Genomic DNA, 12,823 nt, shown 5'->3' with positions numbered 1-12,823 from the left:
GTTGCGATTATTTATAGTTTAATGTCAGGTGAGAACAGACATCATTTTAGATATCATTTTTCTACTGGGGACATTCTACACGTGTCAGTGACAATTACAAGACTCCAGATTGAAAGTTTTAATCATTTGTGAATGTTAGACAAACTGTGACGATAAGCTTTTTCCAAACAAAAACATTAAAAAAAAGAAAAAAGATAGTTTGTGTGTTCGATTGTTCGCTTGTTTCTATTTCCTCACCTCCAACAAGCACCGACGCCTTCCTTCGCAGTGTGACATAGCCACCGTTCTTGTCCTGTGCATTGACTTCCACAGAGTAGTTTCCCTTTTCCCCTGTTGTCACGTGATGTATGACTATCCCCGCATTGGCTGTCAGCTCCACACGACCAGAGAAAGACGGCATGACGTTCAGATGTCCGTGGGACAAAATGGCGATCATCTCTTGTGATCTCCCTTCGTAGAACCACTGGACGTCAACGATGGTCTCCCCTGTTGTCTTGGACACATCCCAGGACAGAGTGAGGTCAGAGTTGTCACAGGTGTAAACAGCAGCATCCTCTTTCAGCGCTGAGCTTGACCACTGGACGCAGCTGGACTCTGGAAGGAGATCGACGCCATGTTTATTATATCTACCCGGGTGCTGCATACCCCACCCCATAGCATTTGAATGATGGAGAACCATTCCCCCTTCACTGCAACCTGTACGGCAGAAAGGAAGACTTGGAGAAGACGGCATCATTCGTCTCGCTGTCCGGTGTAACACGAGCAAATTACTCCAACGAGATTTTCACTCCGGAGTAAAAATTTCGTACGACAATGTTACTCCCTTTACGAAAAAAAAGTACTCCCCCATTACACAAGAAAATTACTCCCCACGACAGATGAGTTTCGAGTAAACATTTCGTACAAAAACGTTACTCCCCTGACGAATAAATAACGAATAAATTACTTCACCCTAACACGAGCAATTTAACTTCCCATGCCAGGTGTACGAAATTTTTACTCCCTTGTCCCCTGTTAGTCTTGGTGGTGGAAGGGGTGGAGGGAGGGTAGCGCGACATTCGTTTGCGCGAGATCACATATTGGCATTATCCCTTTGCCCGTATCCCATTTTCGCCTACGAGATTTTTTCTGGAAGTAAAAAATATGGGGAGTAAAAATTTCGTGGAGGGAGTCATTTTTTCGTGCTTTGGGGAGTTCTTTTCTCGTACGAAAAATGTACTCGGAGTAAGAATTTCGTACGAAATTTTTACTCCGGAGTAAATTTTTCGTGGAGTAAAAATTTCGTGTTACACCGGGCTGACAGTATAAGTGTGATCGACAAGATGAAGAAGAAGAATGATGGAGAAAATGAAAACAAACTTGGTTCATGACACGCTACAGTTGTCAGGGATCAATCAGAGAAGGTCAACAAAACAAAGAGATGAAACAAGTCACTCAAAGACATATTCAAACCTTCAGTCAAATTATGCCTACATGTGACAAGCAACATCCAGAGAGTTATGTCCCTTTAAGCAGTGCAAAAGTGTGTGCATGTCCTGTTTTACAGCTTTTCTTTTTAGCTGTCAAGGCCTATTACGTCACCATTGTATTTAACCAACTCGGGTTTAATATATATATATATATATATATATATATATATATATATATATATATATATATATATATATATATATATATATATATATATATATATTAACAGCTATTGTGTTTTCAGCGTAGCAATAGGGCCCGATATTTAGACGAGACAAGTATAATGCCGACGAGTCGAAGACGAGTCGCATTATACTTGTTCGAGTCTAAATATCGGACCCTATTGCTACGATGAAAACACAATGGCGTTTATATAGCTATTCTGACATTAAATTCTGTGTTAAAATCATGTTTTTGTCAGCAACAAGGACCAGAATGGTCCATGTCATTGATTGCAGACGACGGTTCCCTTTCTGCATGAAGCCACGGAAATAACCGAACATTGAAAAACCCACGGACATGTATTACGGAGAAAACTCAAGATAACCGGATGCTTAGCATTACGTCAATATCTTAGGAATCATATGACGTTATGACGTATCATGCTTGCCTACGTAGATTGTATGTTCGAAAGTCTGACTTCTGTTGGGAATTCGCGTGGTGAAGACTGCGGTAAATCTGTAGATGATAAGAGAACAAGGATTGTCTCAGAAGAAACGACGAAATGTTTCAGACCGGTAACTTCATTTCAACATTGCACTACACAATGGACGTTCTATGTGACAGGAGAGTTTGCTGATTTTGTGTTAAACATTGGTGATTGGAGAGATCGTCTGCAAAAATCAGAGATAGGTCGCTTCAGATTGCAGCTTCTGGAAATTTGCAAGGTTTGCTGCCAGTTACAGAACTGGATTTTACACGTAATGTATGTCATGTACAGTAAGCAACAACAAAAACACACACAAAGCAAATGGCACCGTCTGTCGACTAGTCACAGACACAAGCCTGGCGAGGTATGCGTGTACTTTATACACGTGGAAGAAACCGGAACCATGCGTCTTTGTTATTGCCGATATCGTTTGGATATCGGCAAAAATGGCCAACTTTCGTAGCGTTATGCTTTGATGATCGGAAAAGGGATGTGTGAGACCATCCAATCACAGCCCCCGAATCCCCCCACGTGTCCATCAGAATAGCTATATATATATATATAACTTATATACGGGGCCTGACTGCAGATAACAGATAACATAAAACATGTTTGTTTTTAATTGATGGATGAAAGAAGGAGAGCTCAGACTTCGGAGTGTGCCGCCCTTGTACGTAAGCTTTATTACGATTAAGTAGAAATGTATTGTCACTGTCAGCTTCGACCTTTATTTTGTAAAGGGTGTGGACACGCTCTGTGCGTGTGTGTGTGTGTGTGTGTGTGTGTGTGTGTGTGTGTGTGTGTGTGTGTGTGTGTGTGTGTGTGTGTGTCCGCCGGTCTGTCTTTGTTCTTCATGCGAGAGAGAGCAGGAGGAAGAGATAGAGAGAGAGGGACGGTGGAAAGAGGGGGGAGGGGGGCTGACAGGGTAACACAAAGATGAAAGAGAAAGAGAGAGAGAGAAAGTGACAGCCAGACAGACAGATAGACAGACAGACATACAGACAGACAAACAGACCGACAGACAGTGTAACTGTGTGACTGACCGACCGACCGACCGACAGGGAGAGAGAGAAGGGGAGAGAGAGAGAGAGAGAGAGAGAGAGAGAGAGAGAAAGAGAGACAGACAGACAGAGAGAGAGCGAGAGAGAGCGAGAGAGAGAGAAAGAGAGAGAGAGAGAAAGAGAGAGAGTGAGAGCGAAAGAGAGAAAGAAAGAGAGAGAGAGAGGGAGAGAGAGCGAGAGAGAGAGAGAGTGAGAGAGAGCGAGACAGAGGGAGAGAAAGAGAGAGAGAGCGAGACAGAGGGAGAGAGAGAGAGAGAGAGAGAGAGAGAGAGAGAGAGATAGAGAGAGAGAGAGAGAGAGCGAGAGAGAGAAAGAGAGAGGGAGAGAGAACGAACGAACGAACGAACGAACCAACTTTATTTTTCGAGGGTAATGGAGTAGATACAGCAAAGATCTTTTTTCATCCAGCCCTCGCCCAAGAGGGAATTAACTAAGCAGTGCATAATATTAAAGCAGAAGAAGAAGCAAAACAAAAACATAAAAACATGGTTATTAAATCAGACAAAAAGAAAAAAAAATGTTCATGGCATACATGCCAATATGGTCATTGGTAATGGTATACATTAAAACACACACTTTGACACACACGGTCACATGCACACAGACACACACAGACACACATGCATATACAGACATACACGCACACACAGACGCACACGCACACACACGCACGCACACACACCATACACACACACACACACATACACACACACACACACACACACACACACACATGTACACATTGTACACATAATCATAATGTATGTGCAAAATCCATGAAGAGAACAACGTAAACAGAGAGAGAGAAAGAAAAAAAAATTAACTGAAATGATTACACTAGTAGATCTTCATGTACTTATCAAACAGCAGTACCTGATCGCGGCATTAAGTGCCACGCGACGATGAAAGCATATACAAAAACGTATGTCTTCTAAAACTGGCAACAGAAAGTGGCTGTCTGAGAGAAACTGGTAAAACATTCCACAGAAATGGACCTGAGTATGCCAGACTAGTTTTATACAAGTCAATTCTAGGGAGGGGAACATTTAGTTTCTTCGTGCGGCTTGATGAAGTCTCAGTTAATAATATTCTTTTAGTTAAATAGTCTGGTACATGTCCAAGAACTATTTTATGCATAAACCTTGCCTTGTTAAACGCTAGTCTGGATGAAAGTGGAAGAATTTCAGCTTTTTTGTAGTCATGATTAGAGAGGGTGCTGTTTTTCAGCAGAACAACTTTTACTCCGCGTCTGTGCAAAGATTTTAGGGGTCTTAAAGCTGCATCACTTGCAGAATCCCAAAGGGTTGATGCATAGTCTATTCCAGACTGCACATGCGCTTGAAAAAATGTTCTGCGCGCATCAAAATTTAGAAAATGTTTAATCTTTGCAGACTGATGAACTTTTTTTGCTGTAGATTTACATAAGTTACTTACATGAGGGCCCCATGTTAGATTGTTGTCAATAGTTACACCCAAAATGTTGTGTTCACTAACCTCGTTTATCAGCTGACTATCAACAGAAATGCACTTCTTTGGTTCCGACCTGACTTGTCGTTTTTGACGCGTAGTAATTAGCATATACTTTGTTTTGTTTTTGGATTGAGAGACATGTGGTTTAAATGCGTCCATTCTACAGCATCATCGACACACTTCTGAAGCGTGTCGACTACCGAAGTAATATCATCACCTGAGGTATGAATAGTAGTATCATCAGCTAGCATATCACACTGTCCAGAGGATATGTGTAATGGTAAGTCATTGATGTAGACAGAAAATAATAAAGGTCCGAGGACCGAGCCTTGTGGGACCCCATATAAAATTGGCATTGCTTCAGAGCTCGAACTGTTAAGGGTAACTTTTTGTGTTCTTCCCGACAAAAACAAACAAGTCGCGTAAGGCGAAAATACAATATTTAGTCAAGTAGCTGTCGAACTCACAGAATGAAACTGAACGCAACGCAACGCAGCAAGACCGTATACTCGTAGCATCGTCACTCCACCGCCCGTGGCAAAGGCAGTGCCCGTGGAATTGACAAGAAGAGCGGGGTATTCGTTGCGCTGAGAAGGATAGCACGCTTTTCTGTACCTCTCTTCGTTTTAACTTTCTGAGCGTGTTTTTAATCCAAACATATCATATCTATATGTTTTTAGAATCAGGAACCGACAAGGAATAAGATGAAAGTGTTTTTAAATTGATTTCGACAACAAAAAAATTGATAATAATTTTTATATATTTAATTTTCAGAGCTTGATTTTAATCCAATTATAACATATTTATATGTTTTTGGAATCAGCAAATGATGGAGAATAAGATCAACGTAAATTTGGATCGTTTTATAAATTTTTATTTTTTTTTACAATTTTCAGATTTTTAATGACCAAAGTCATTAATTAATTTTTAAGCCACCACACTGAAATGCAATACCGAAGTCCGGGCTTCGTCGAAGATTACTTGACCAAAATTTCAACCAATTTGGTTGAAAAATGAGGGCGTGACAGTGCCGCCTCAACTTTCACGAAAAGCCGGATATGACGTCATCAAAGACATTTATCAAAAAAATGAAAAAATGTTCGGGGATTTCATACCCAGGAACTCTCATGTCAAATTTCATAAAGATCGGTCCAGTAGTTTAGTCTGAATCGCTCTACACACACACACAGACAGACAGACAGACAGACAGACACACGCACATACACCACGACCCTCGTTTCGATTCCCCCTCGATGTTAAAATATTTAGTCAAAACTTGACTAAATATAAAAAAGAGAGAGAGAGAGAGAGAGAGAGAGAGAGAGAGAGAGAGAGAGAGAGAGAGAGAGAGAGAGAGAGAGAGAGAGAGAGAACAGAAAACACCCAGACATAATAACAAAATAAACAAATACATTAGAAAACAGCTTACCAGAGACAAGAGCAGTCAGCAGCAGTGTGAACAGGAGTGTCCCCATGACAGTCAGTCAGATGGCTCGGAACGTAGAGACCTGTTGGTGACACCGAGCTGGCTCGGACCGTAGAGACCTGTTGGTGACACCGAGCTGGCTCGGAACGTAGAGGCCTGTTGGTTACACCGAGCTGGCTCGGAACGTAGAGACCTGTTGATGACACCGAGCTGGCTCGGAACGTAGAGACCTGTTGGTGACACCGAGCTGGCTCGGACCGTAGAGACCTGTTGGTGACACCGAGCTGGCTCGGAACGTAGAGACCTGTTGGTGACACCGAGCTGGCTCGGAACGTAGAGACCGGTTGGTGACACCGAGATGTCTCGGAACGTAGAGACGTGTTGGTGACACCTAGCTGGCTCGGAACGTAGAGACCTGTTGGTGACACCGAGCTGGCTCGGAACGTAGAGACCTGTTGGTGACACCGAGCTGGCTCGGAACGTAGAGACCTGTTGGTGACACCGAGCTGGCTCGGAACGTAGAGACCTGTTGGTGACACCGAGCTGGCTCGGAACGTAGAGACCTGTTGGTGACACCGAGCTGGCTCGGAACGTAGAGACCTGTTGGTGACACCGAGCGGGTTTGCAGTCTGCAGGTTGACGGGATGAAATGTCCAGGTTTGTGTCTATGTCCACCACTGACCTGGATGACCGATGTTTTAATGTCTGTGGTGAAGCGGCCAGTTAATATAGGGGTGAGTAGAAGAATCAGGACGGTCCTCTAGCCAATGAAACGTCAGATAGAACCACAGAACCAGCACGTGTCTCGAGATTATCTGAACGCGGTGCGTGCAATGTGTCAGAACTTAAAGAGGTAGTATCTATTTTTGCTCGCATTAGTTTAATTGCAAAATGAAACAGTCGTGTGCTTTGGAAAGTGTTGTCTAAGGTCTAAGCTTTCAGACTGTCTTAGTGTGTTTGTATGTAGATTGGTTTCTTTGTGGGTTTGTATGTGGATTTGTTTCTGTGTGGGTTTGTGTCCCTGGAAGTTCGAATTGGCCTTCGTTTCAATAACCTTTTTATATTTAGTCAAGTTTTGACTAAATATTTTAACATCGAGGGGGAATCGAAACGAGGGTCGTGGTGTATGTGTGTGTGTGTGTGTGTGTGTGTGTGTGTGTGTGTGTGTGTGTGTGTGTGTGTGTGTGTGTGTGTGTGTGTGTGTGTGTGTGTAGAGCGATTCAGACTAAACTACTGGACCGATCTTTATGAAATTTGACATGAGAGTTCCTGGGTATGAAATCCCCGAATGTTTTTTTCATTTTTTTGATAAATGTCTTTGATGACGTCATATCCGGCTTTTCGTGAAAGTTGAGGCGGCACTGTCACGCCCTCATTTTTCAGCCAAATTGGTTGAAATTTTGGTCAAGTAATCTTCGACAAAGCCCGGACTTCGGTATTGCATTTCAGCTTGGTGGCTTAAAAATTAATTAATGACTTTGGTCATTAAAAATCGGAAAATTGTAAAAAAAAAATAAAAATTTATAAAACGATCCAAATTTACGTTCATCTTATTCTCCATCATTTTCTGATTTCAAAAACATATAAATATGTTATATTTGGATTAAAAACAAGCTCTGAAAATTAAATATATAAAAATTATTATCAAAATTAAATTGTCGAAATCAATTTAAAAACACTTTCATCTTATTCCTTGTCGGTTCCTGATTCCAAAAACATATAGATATGATATGTTTGGATTAAAAACACGCTCAGAAAGTTAAAACAAAGAGAGGTACAGAAAAGCGTGCTATCCTTCTTAGCGCAACTACTACCCCGCTCTTCTTGTCAATTTCACTGCCTTTGCCATGAGCGGTGGACTGACGATGCTACGAGTATACGGTCTTGCTGAAAAATGGCATTGCGTTCAGTTTCATTCTGTGAGTTCGACAGCTACTTGACTAAATATTGTATTTTCGCCTTACGCGACTTGTTTTTTTATTCAGGTAACGAAGTATTACACAAACACCAAAGCTTTGTGGATTTGGATCACTTAAGTTTACTTAGAGAACTTTCTGTCGATGAAGACAGGTAACTCTCTTCTAGTCACCGAGTGTTGCCAATGCCATGAAAAAAGAAAAGAATTCTTGGGTGATGCGATCGATTTGATATTCACATCTAACTGCTGACAGGCTTTTCCATCGAAATGAGACAGGTTACAGTTGGTTGGTTTGTAAGTGCTGTGCTCGTGTGTTCCTTTTTTGTATGCTAGCTGTATAGTTTACTGGATTGCACCATACTGCCATATATTGTTTGTATGCTAGCTGTATAGTTTACTGGATTGCACCATACTGCCATATATTGTTTGTATGCTAGCTGTATAGTTTACTTGATTGCACCATACTGCCATATATTGTTTGTATGCTAGCTGTATAGTTTACTTGATTGCACCATACTGCCATATATTGTTTGTATGCTAGCTGTATAGTTTACTGGATTGCACCATACTGCCATATATTGTTTGTATGCTAGCTGTATAGTTTACTGGATTGCACCATACTGCCATATATTGTTTGTATGCTAGCTGTATAGTTTACTGGATTGCACCATACTGCCATATATTGTTTGTATGCTAGCTGTATAGTTTACTGGATTGCACCATACTGCCATATATTGTTTGTATGCTAGCTGTATAGTTTACTTGATTGCACCAGACTGCCATATATTGTTTGTATGCTAGCTGTATACTTTACCTGATTGCACCATACTGCCATATATTGTTTGTATGCTAGCTGTATAGTTTACTTGATTGCACCATACTGCCATATATTGTTTTACTATCACGGCCTTTTGTATGCTAGCTGTATAGTTTACTTGATTGCACCATACTGCCATATATTGTTTTACTATCACGGCCTTTTGTATGCTAGCTGTATAGTTTACTTGATTGCACCATACTGCCATATATTGTTTGTATGCTAGCTGTATAGTTTACCTGATTGCACCAGACTGCCATATATTGTTTTACTATCACGGCCTTTTGTATGCTAGCTGTATAGTTTACCTGATTGCACCAGACTGCCATATATTGTTTGTATGCTAGCTGTATAGTTTACTGGATTGCACCATACTGCCATATATTGTTTGTATGCTAGCTGTATAGTTTACCTGATTGCACCATACTGCCATATATTGTTTGTATGCTAGCTGTATAGTTTACCTGACTGCACCATACTGCCATATATTGTTTGTATGCTAGCTGTATAGTTTACTGGATTGCACCATACTGCCATATATTGTTTGTATGCTAGCTGTATAGTTTACTTGATTGCACCATACTGCCATATATTGTTTGTATGCTAGCTGTATAGTTTACCTGATTGCACCATACTGCCATATATTGTTTGTATGCTAGCTGTATAGTTTACCTGACTGCACCATACTGCCATATATTGTTTGTATGCTAGCTGTATAGTTTACCTGATTGCACCATACTGCCATATACTGTTTGTATGCTAGCTGTATAGTTTACTGGATTGCACCATACTGCCATATATTGTTTGTATGCTAGCTGTATAGTTTACCTGACTGCACCATACTGCCATATATTGTTTGTATGCTAGCTGTATAGTTTACCTGATTGCACCATACTGCCATATACTGTTTGTATGCTAGCTGTATAGTTTACTGGATTGCACCATACTGCCATATATTGTTTGTATGCTAGCTGTATAGTTTACTGGATTGCACCATACTGCCATATATTGTTTGTATGCTAGCTGTATAGTTTACTGGATTGCACCATACTGCCATATACTGTTTGTATGCTAGCTGTATAGTTTACTGGATTGCACCATACTGCCATATATTGTTTGTATGCTAGCTGTATAGTTTACTGGATTGCACCATACTGCCATATATTGTTTGTATGCTAGCTGTATAGTTTACCTGATTGCACCATACTGCCATATATTGTTTTACTATCACGGCCTTTTGTATTATCTGATTTACATACCTCACCGTTTCCGACAGAGATTTTTCTATTGAATTACATGTTGGACGTTCGTCAGACAAACATAAGCGGGTGCTGGTGCAACTGTACTTGCTGAAAAAAGCCATGTATTCTTTTTGTTCTTCTTCTTCTTTTTTTTTTCTTTTTTTTTACCTCATAAGGAGCGGTACACTTTTCGATTCGGCCCTGACCACGGTGAAGAGATAACAGCTATATTTCTTTTTGTTTCTGGCTTGTGAATACAGGCAGATCACGAGTGACGTAAACCTATTAGTTTATAACTTATAACAGTGTAGGAAACAAAGAGACCGATGAGTGTACGGTTAAATGGAACTTTGAAACTTATCTATCAGAGCTGGCGTTATTCAACTGTGTGTGTGTGTGTGTGTGTGTGTGTGTGTGTGTGTGTGTGTGTGTGTGTGTGTATGTGTGTGTGTATGTGCGTGTGCGTGTGTGTGTCAGTGTGTATGTGCGTGTGTATGTGTGAGTGTGTGTTGGTGTGTGTGTGTGTGTTTCTGTGTGAGTGTGTGTGTGCATGTGTGTGTGTGTGTGTGTGTGTGTGTTTCTGTGTGAGTGTGTGTGTGTGTGTACGTGTGCGTGTGTGTGTACGTGTGCGTGTTTGTCTTTGTGTGTGTGTGTGTGTGTGTGTTTGTGTGAGGAAAACTTTACTGAGTTTGGGGACAACTGCACTTGCTGATTAATGCCTTTCTTTTAACCTCAAGGTAATGGGCAACATTTGTGAATCGGCCCAAAGCACGGTACAGAGATAACAGGTATTTTCTGTTGTCAAGCTGGTGGGTGATATGGCTGATCAAGAGTGACGTAAATTTGTACTTTCACTTGAAATCTCGGACTGTTTTCTAACAGCGCTTGGCCTAAAAAGAGAGAGAGATTTACCTAACATCGATATCAGGAACCGACACGTTTTGCCTGTAGTTTGACAACTGTCACCATGAGCATCATGGGCATGCTGTGAACAGGACAATTAAGACACACCTCAACACTCAAAATGTGTCAACTTGGGTTGTCTGAATCCTCCGTTTGAAGCCCCTACACGTTATGTGTAAACTTGGGTTGTCTGAATTCTCCGTGTAAAGCCCCTACACGTTATGTGTAAACTTGGGTTGTCTGAATCCTTTGTTTAAAGCCCCTACACGTTATGTGTAAACTTGGGTTGTCTGAATTCTCCGTGTAAAGCCCCTACACGTTATGTGTAAACTTGGGTTGTCTGAATCCTTTGTTAAAAGCCCCTACACGTTATGTGTAAACTTGGGTTGTCTGAATCCTTTGTTTAAAGTCCCAACACGTTATGTGCAAACTTGGGTTGTCTGAATCCTCCGTTTAAAGCCCCTACACGTTTTGTGTAAACTTGGGTTGTCTGAATCCTTTGTTTAAAGCCCCTACACGTTATGTGCAAACTTGGGTTGTCTGAATCCTTTGTTTAAAGTCCCAACACGTTATGTGCAAACTTGGGTTGTCTGAATCCTCCGTTTAAAGCCCCTACACGTTTTGTGTAAACTTTCATGTAAGCAAAGATCTGTCCAGACTTTTGAATAGGATTAATCGCTGATTGTTTTGAGTATTTTGTTTGAATTTTTTTTTATTGTGAATATATGTTGGGGGTTGCATGGTTTGAGTGGATGCCCAGCAGCGGGAACATCCGGAACAATTCCTCACTCTGAATAATACCGTATTGTGTGTTATGTTAAGAGCATAGTAATACAGTATTGTGTGTTATGTTGAGAGCATAGTAATACCGTATTGTGTGTTATGTTAGGAGCATAGTAATACAGTATTGTGTGTTATGTTAGGAGTATAGTAATACAGTATTGTGTGTTATGTTAAGAGCATAGTGTCATGAATCGATATTCTGAAGCGCGAACCTGTCAAGAATAGAATAGGCAACCGAGACTACTCGCGCATTACACGACGTAGCCAAGTGACGTATTCATGTGACGTATCCAAGTGTACTGACGTAAACTAAAATCGTTTCACGAGAGGGTCGTTTTCCGCAAGTCCACGGAACGAAGAACGCTTGGAAGAAAAGCCGTTCCCCTTCTTTGAAGGTAAGTGACTGTGATTATTACATCGACAATCGTTCCACGGGATCTGGGCGGAGATGAGTGTATCGTGTCAGTCATGTACATTGTGTTGTTGTCAAGTTGTGTACGTTTGAATGTGCGCTGTTGCCAAATCCCCATTTTCCGAAACACAGTAATAGAATGAGAACGATAATAAAATATGAACAAACCAAGTCTTTTAGACAGGCTGTGTAGGTAACACATATGGCCCTTTGATCTGTTTCAGGAACCCACGGTCCAATTGATTCATTCATCTTCCTCTTCCTCATGTTGCCGTAATTGTGGAGAGAGATGTAACCAGACTACTACTGCTATTAATTGATGATGGTGTCTTGAGAAGAAGAGTGATGACCAAAACCAGGAGCGCGGTCTTCAAGACCAGTCAAGTGCTGCATGTCATCTCGAGTACCTTTTCAATGACATCGAGCTAAGTCAAAACTTCATAAACATTATGTGTATTCCTTTTGTTTTGATGTCCTCCAAGGGAAAATTCTGGAGAACGTTTGCGGCAGCGGAGTCACGTTAGATTACCATGACAGAATTGAAATCCAGCAGCAATAGACATTTGATCAGAGTGTGCTGTGATGCAAGTAACATGACCTAACTTGAACAGTGTGTGATACATTTAGTACGATACTGATATTTAGCAAAAATATAGACTAACCTGATTAATGT

General features: G+C 41.1%; 1 protein-coding gene across 3 annotated transcripts in view; it reads right to left on the bottom strand.

Annotated features, from left to right (window-relative positions):
* Positions 1 to 6,235, bottom strand: part of LOC138972691 (uncharacterized) — an 84,127-nt gene extending 77,892 nt beyond the window's left edge. The window contains exons 1-2 of one of the 3 annotated variants that reach the window (XM_070345344.1): positions 6,080 to 6,235; positions 238 to 594 (exon numbers count right to left, since the gene is read on the bottom strand). In XM_070345344.1, the coding sequence (XP_070201445.1) occupies positions 238 to 594; positions 6,080 to 6,125 (403 nt within the window). In that variant the 5' untranslated portion in view covers positions 6,126 to 6,235. The remainder of the gene's footprint in view (positions 1 to 237; positions 595 to 6,079) is intronic. The other 2 variants (XM_070345343.1, XM_070345345.1) reach the window with 2 other exon arrangements.
* Between the last annotated feature and the right edge of the window lie 6,588 nt (positions 6,236 to 12,823).

This window comes from Littorina saxatilis, linkage group LG8, assembly GCF_037325665.1.
Source record: "Littorina saxatilis isolate snail1 linkage group LG8, US_GU_Lsax_2.0, whole genome shotgun sequence".
Classification (NCBI taxonomy): Eukaryota; Metazoa; Mollusca; class Gastropoda; order Littorinimorpha; family Littorinidae; genus Littorina; species Littorina saxatilis.
Note: the sequence above shows the minus strand (reverse complement) of the source record. Positions and strands in the feature narration are given on the sequence as shown.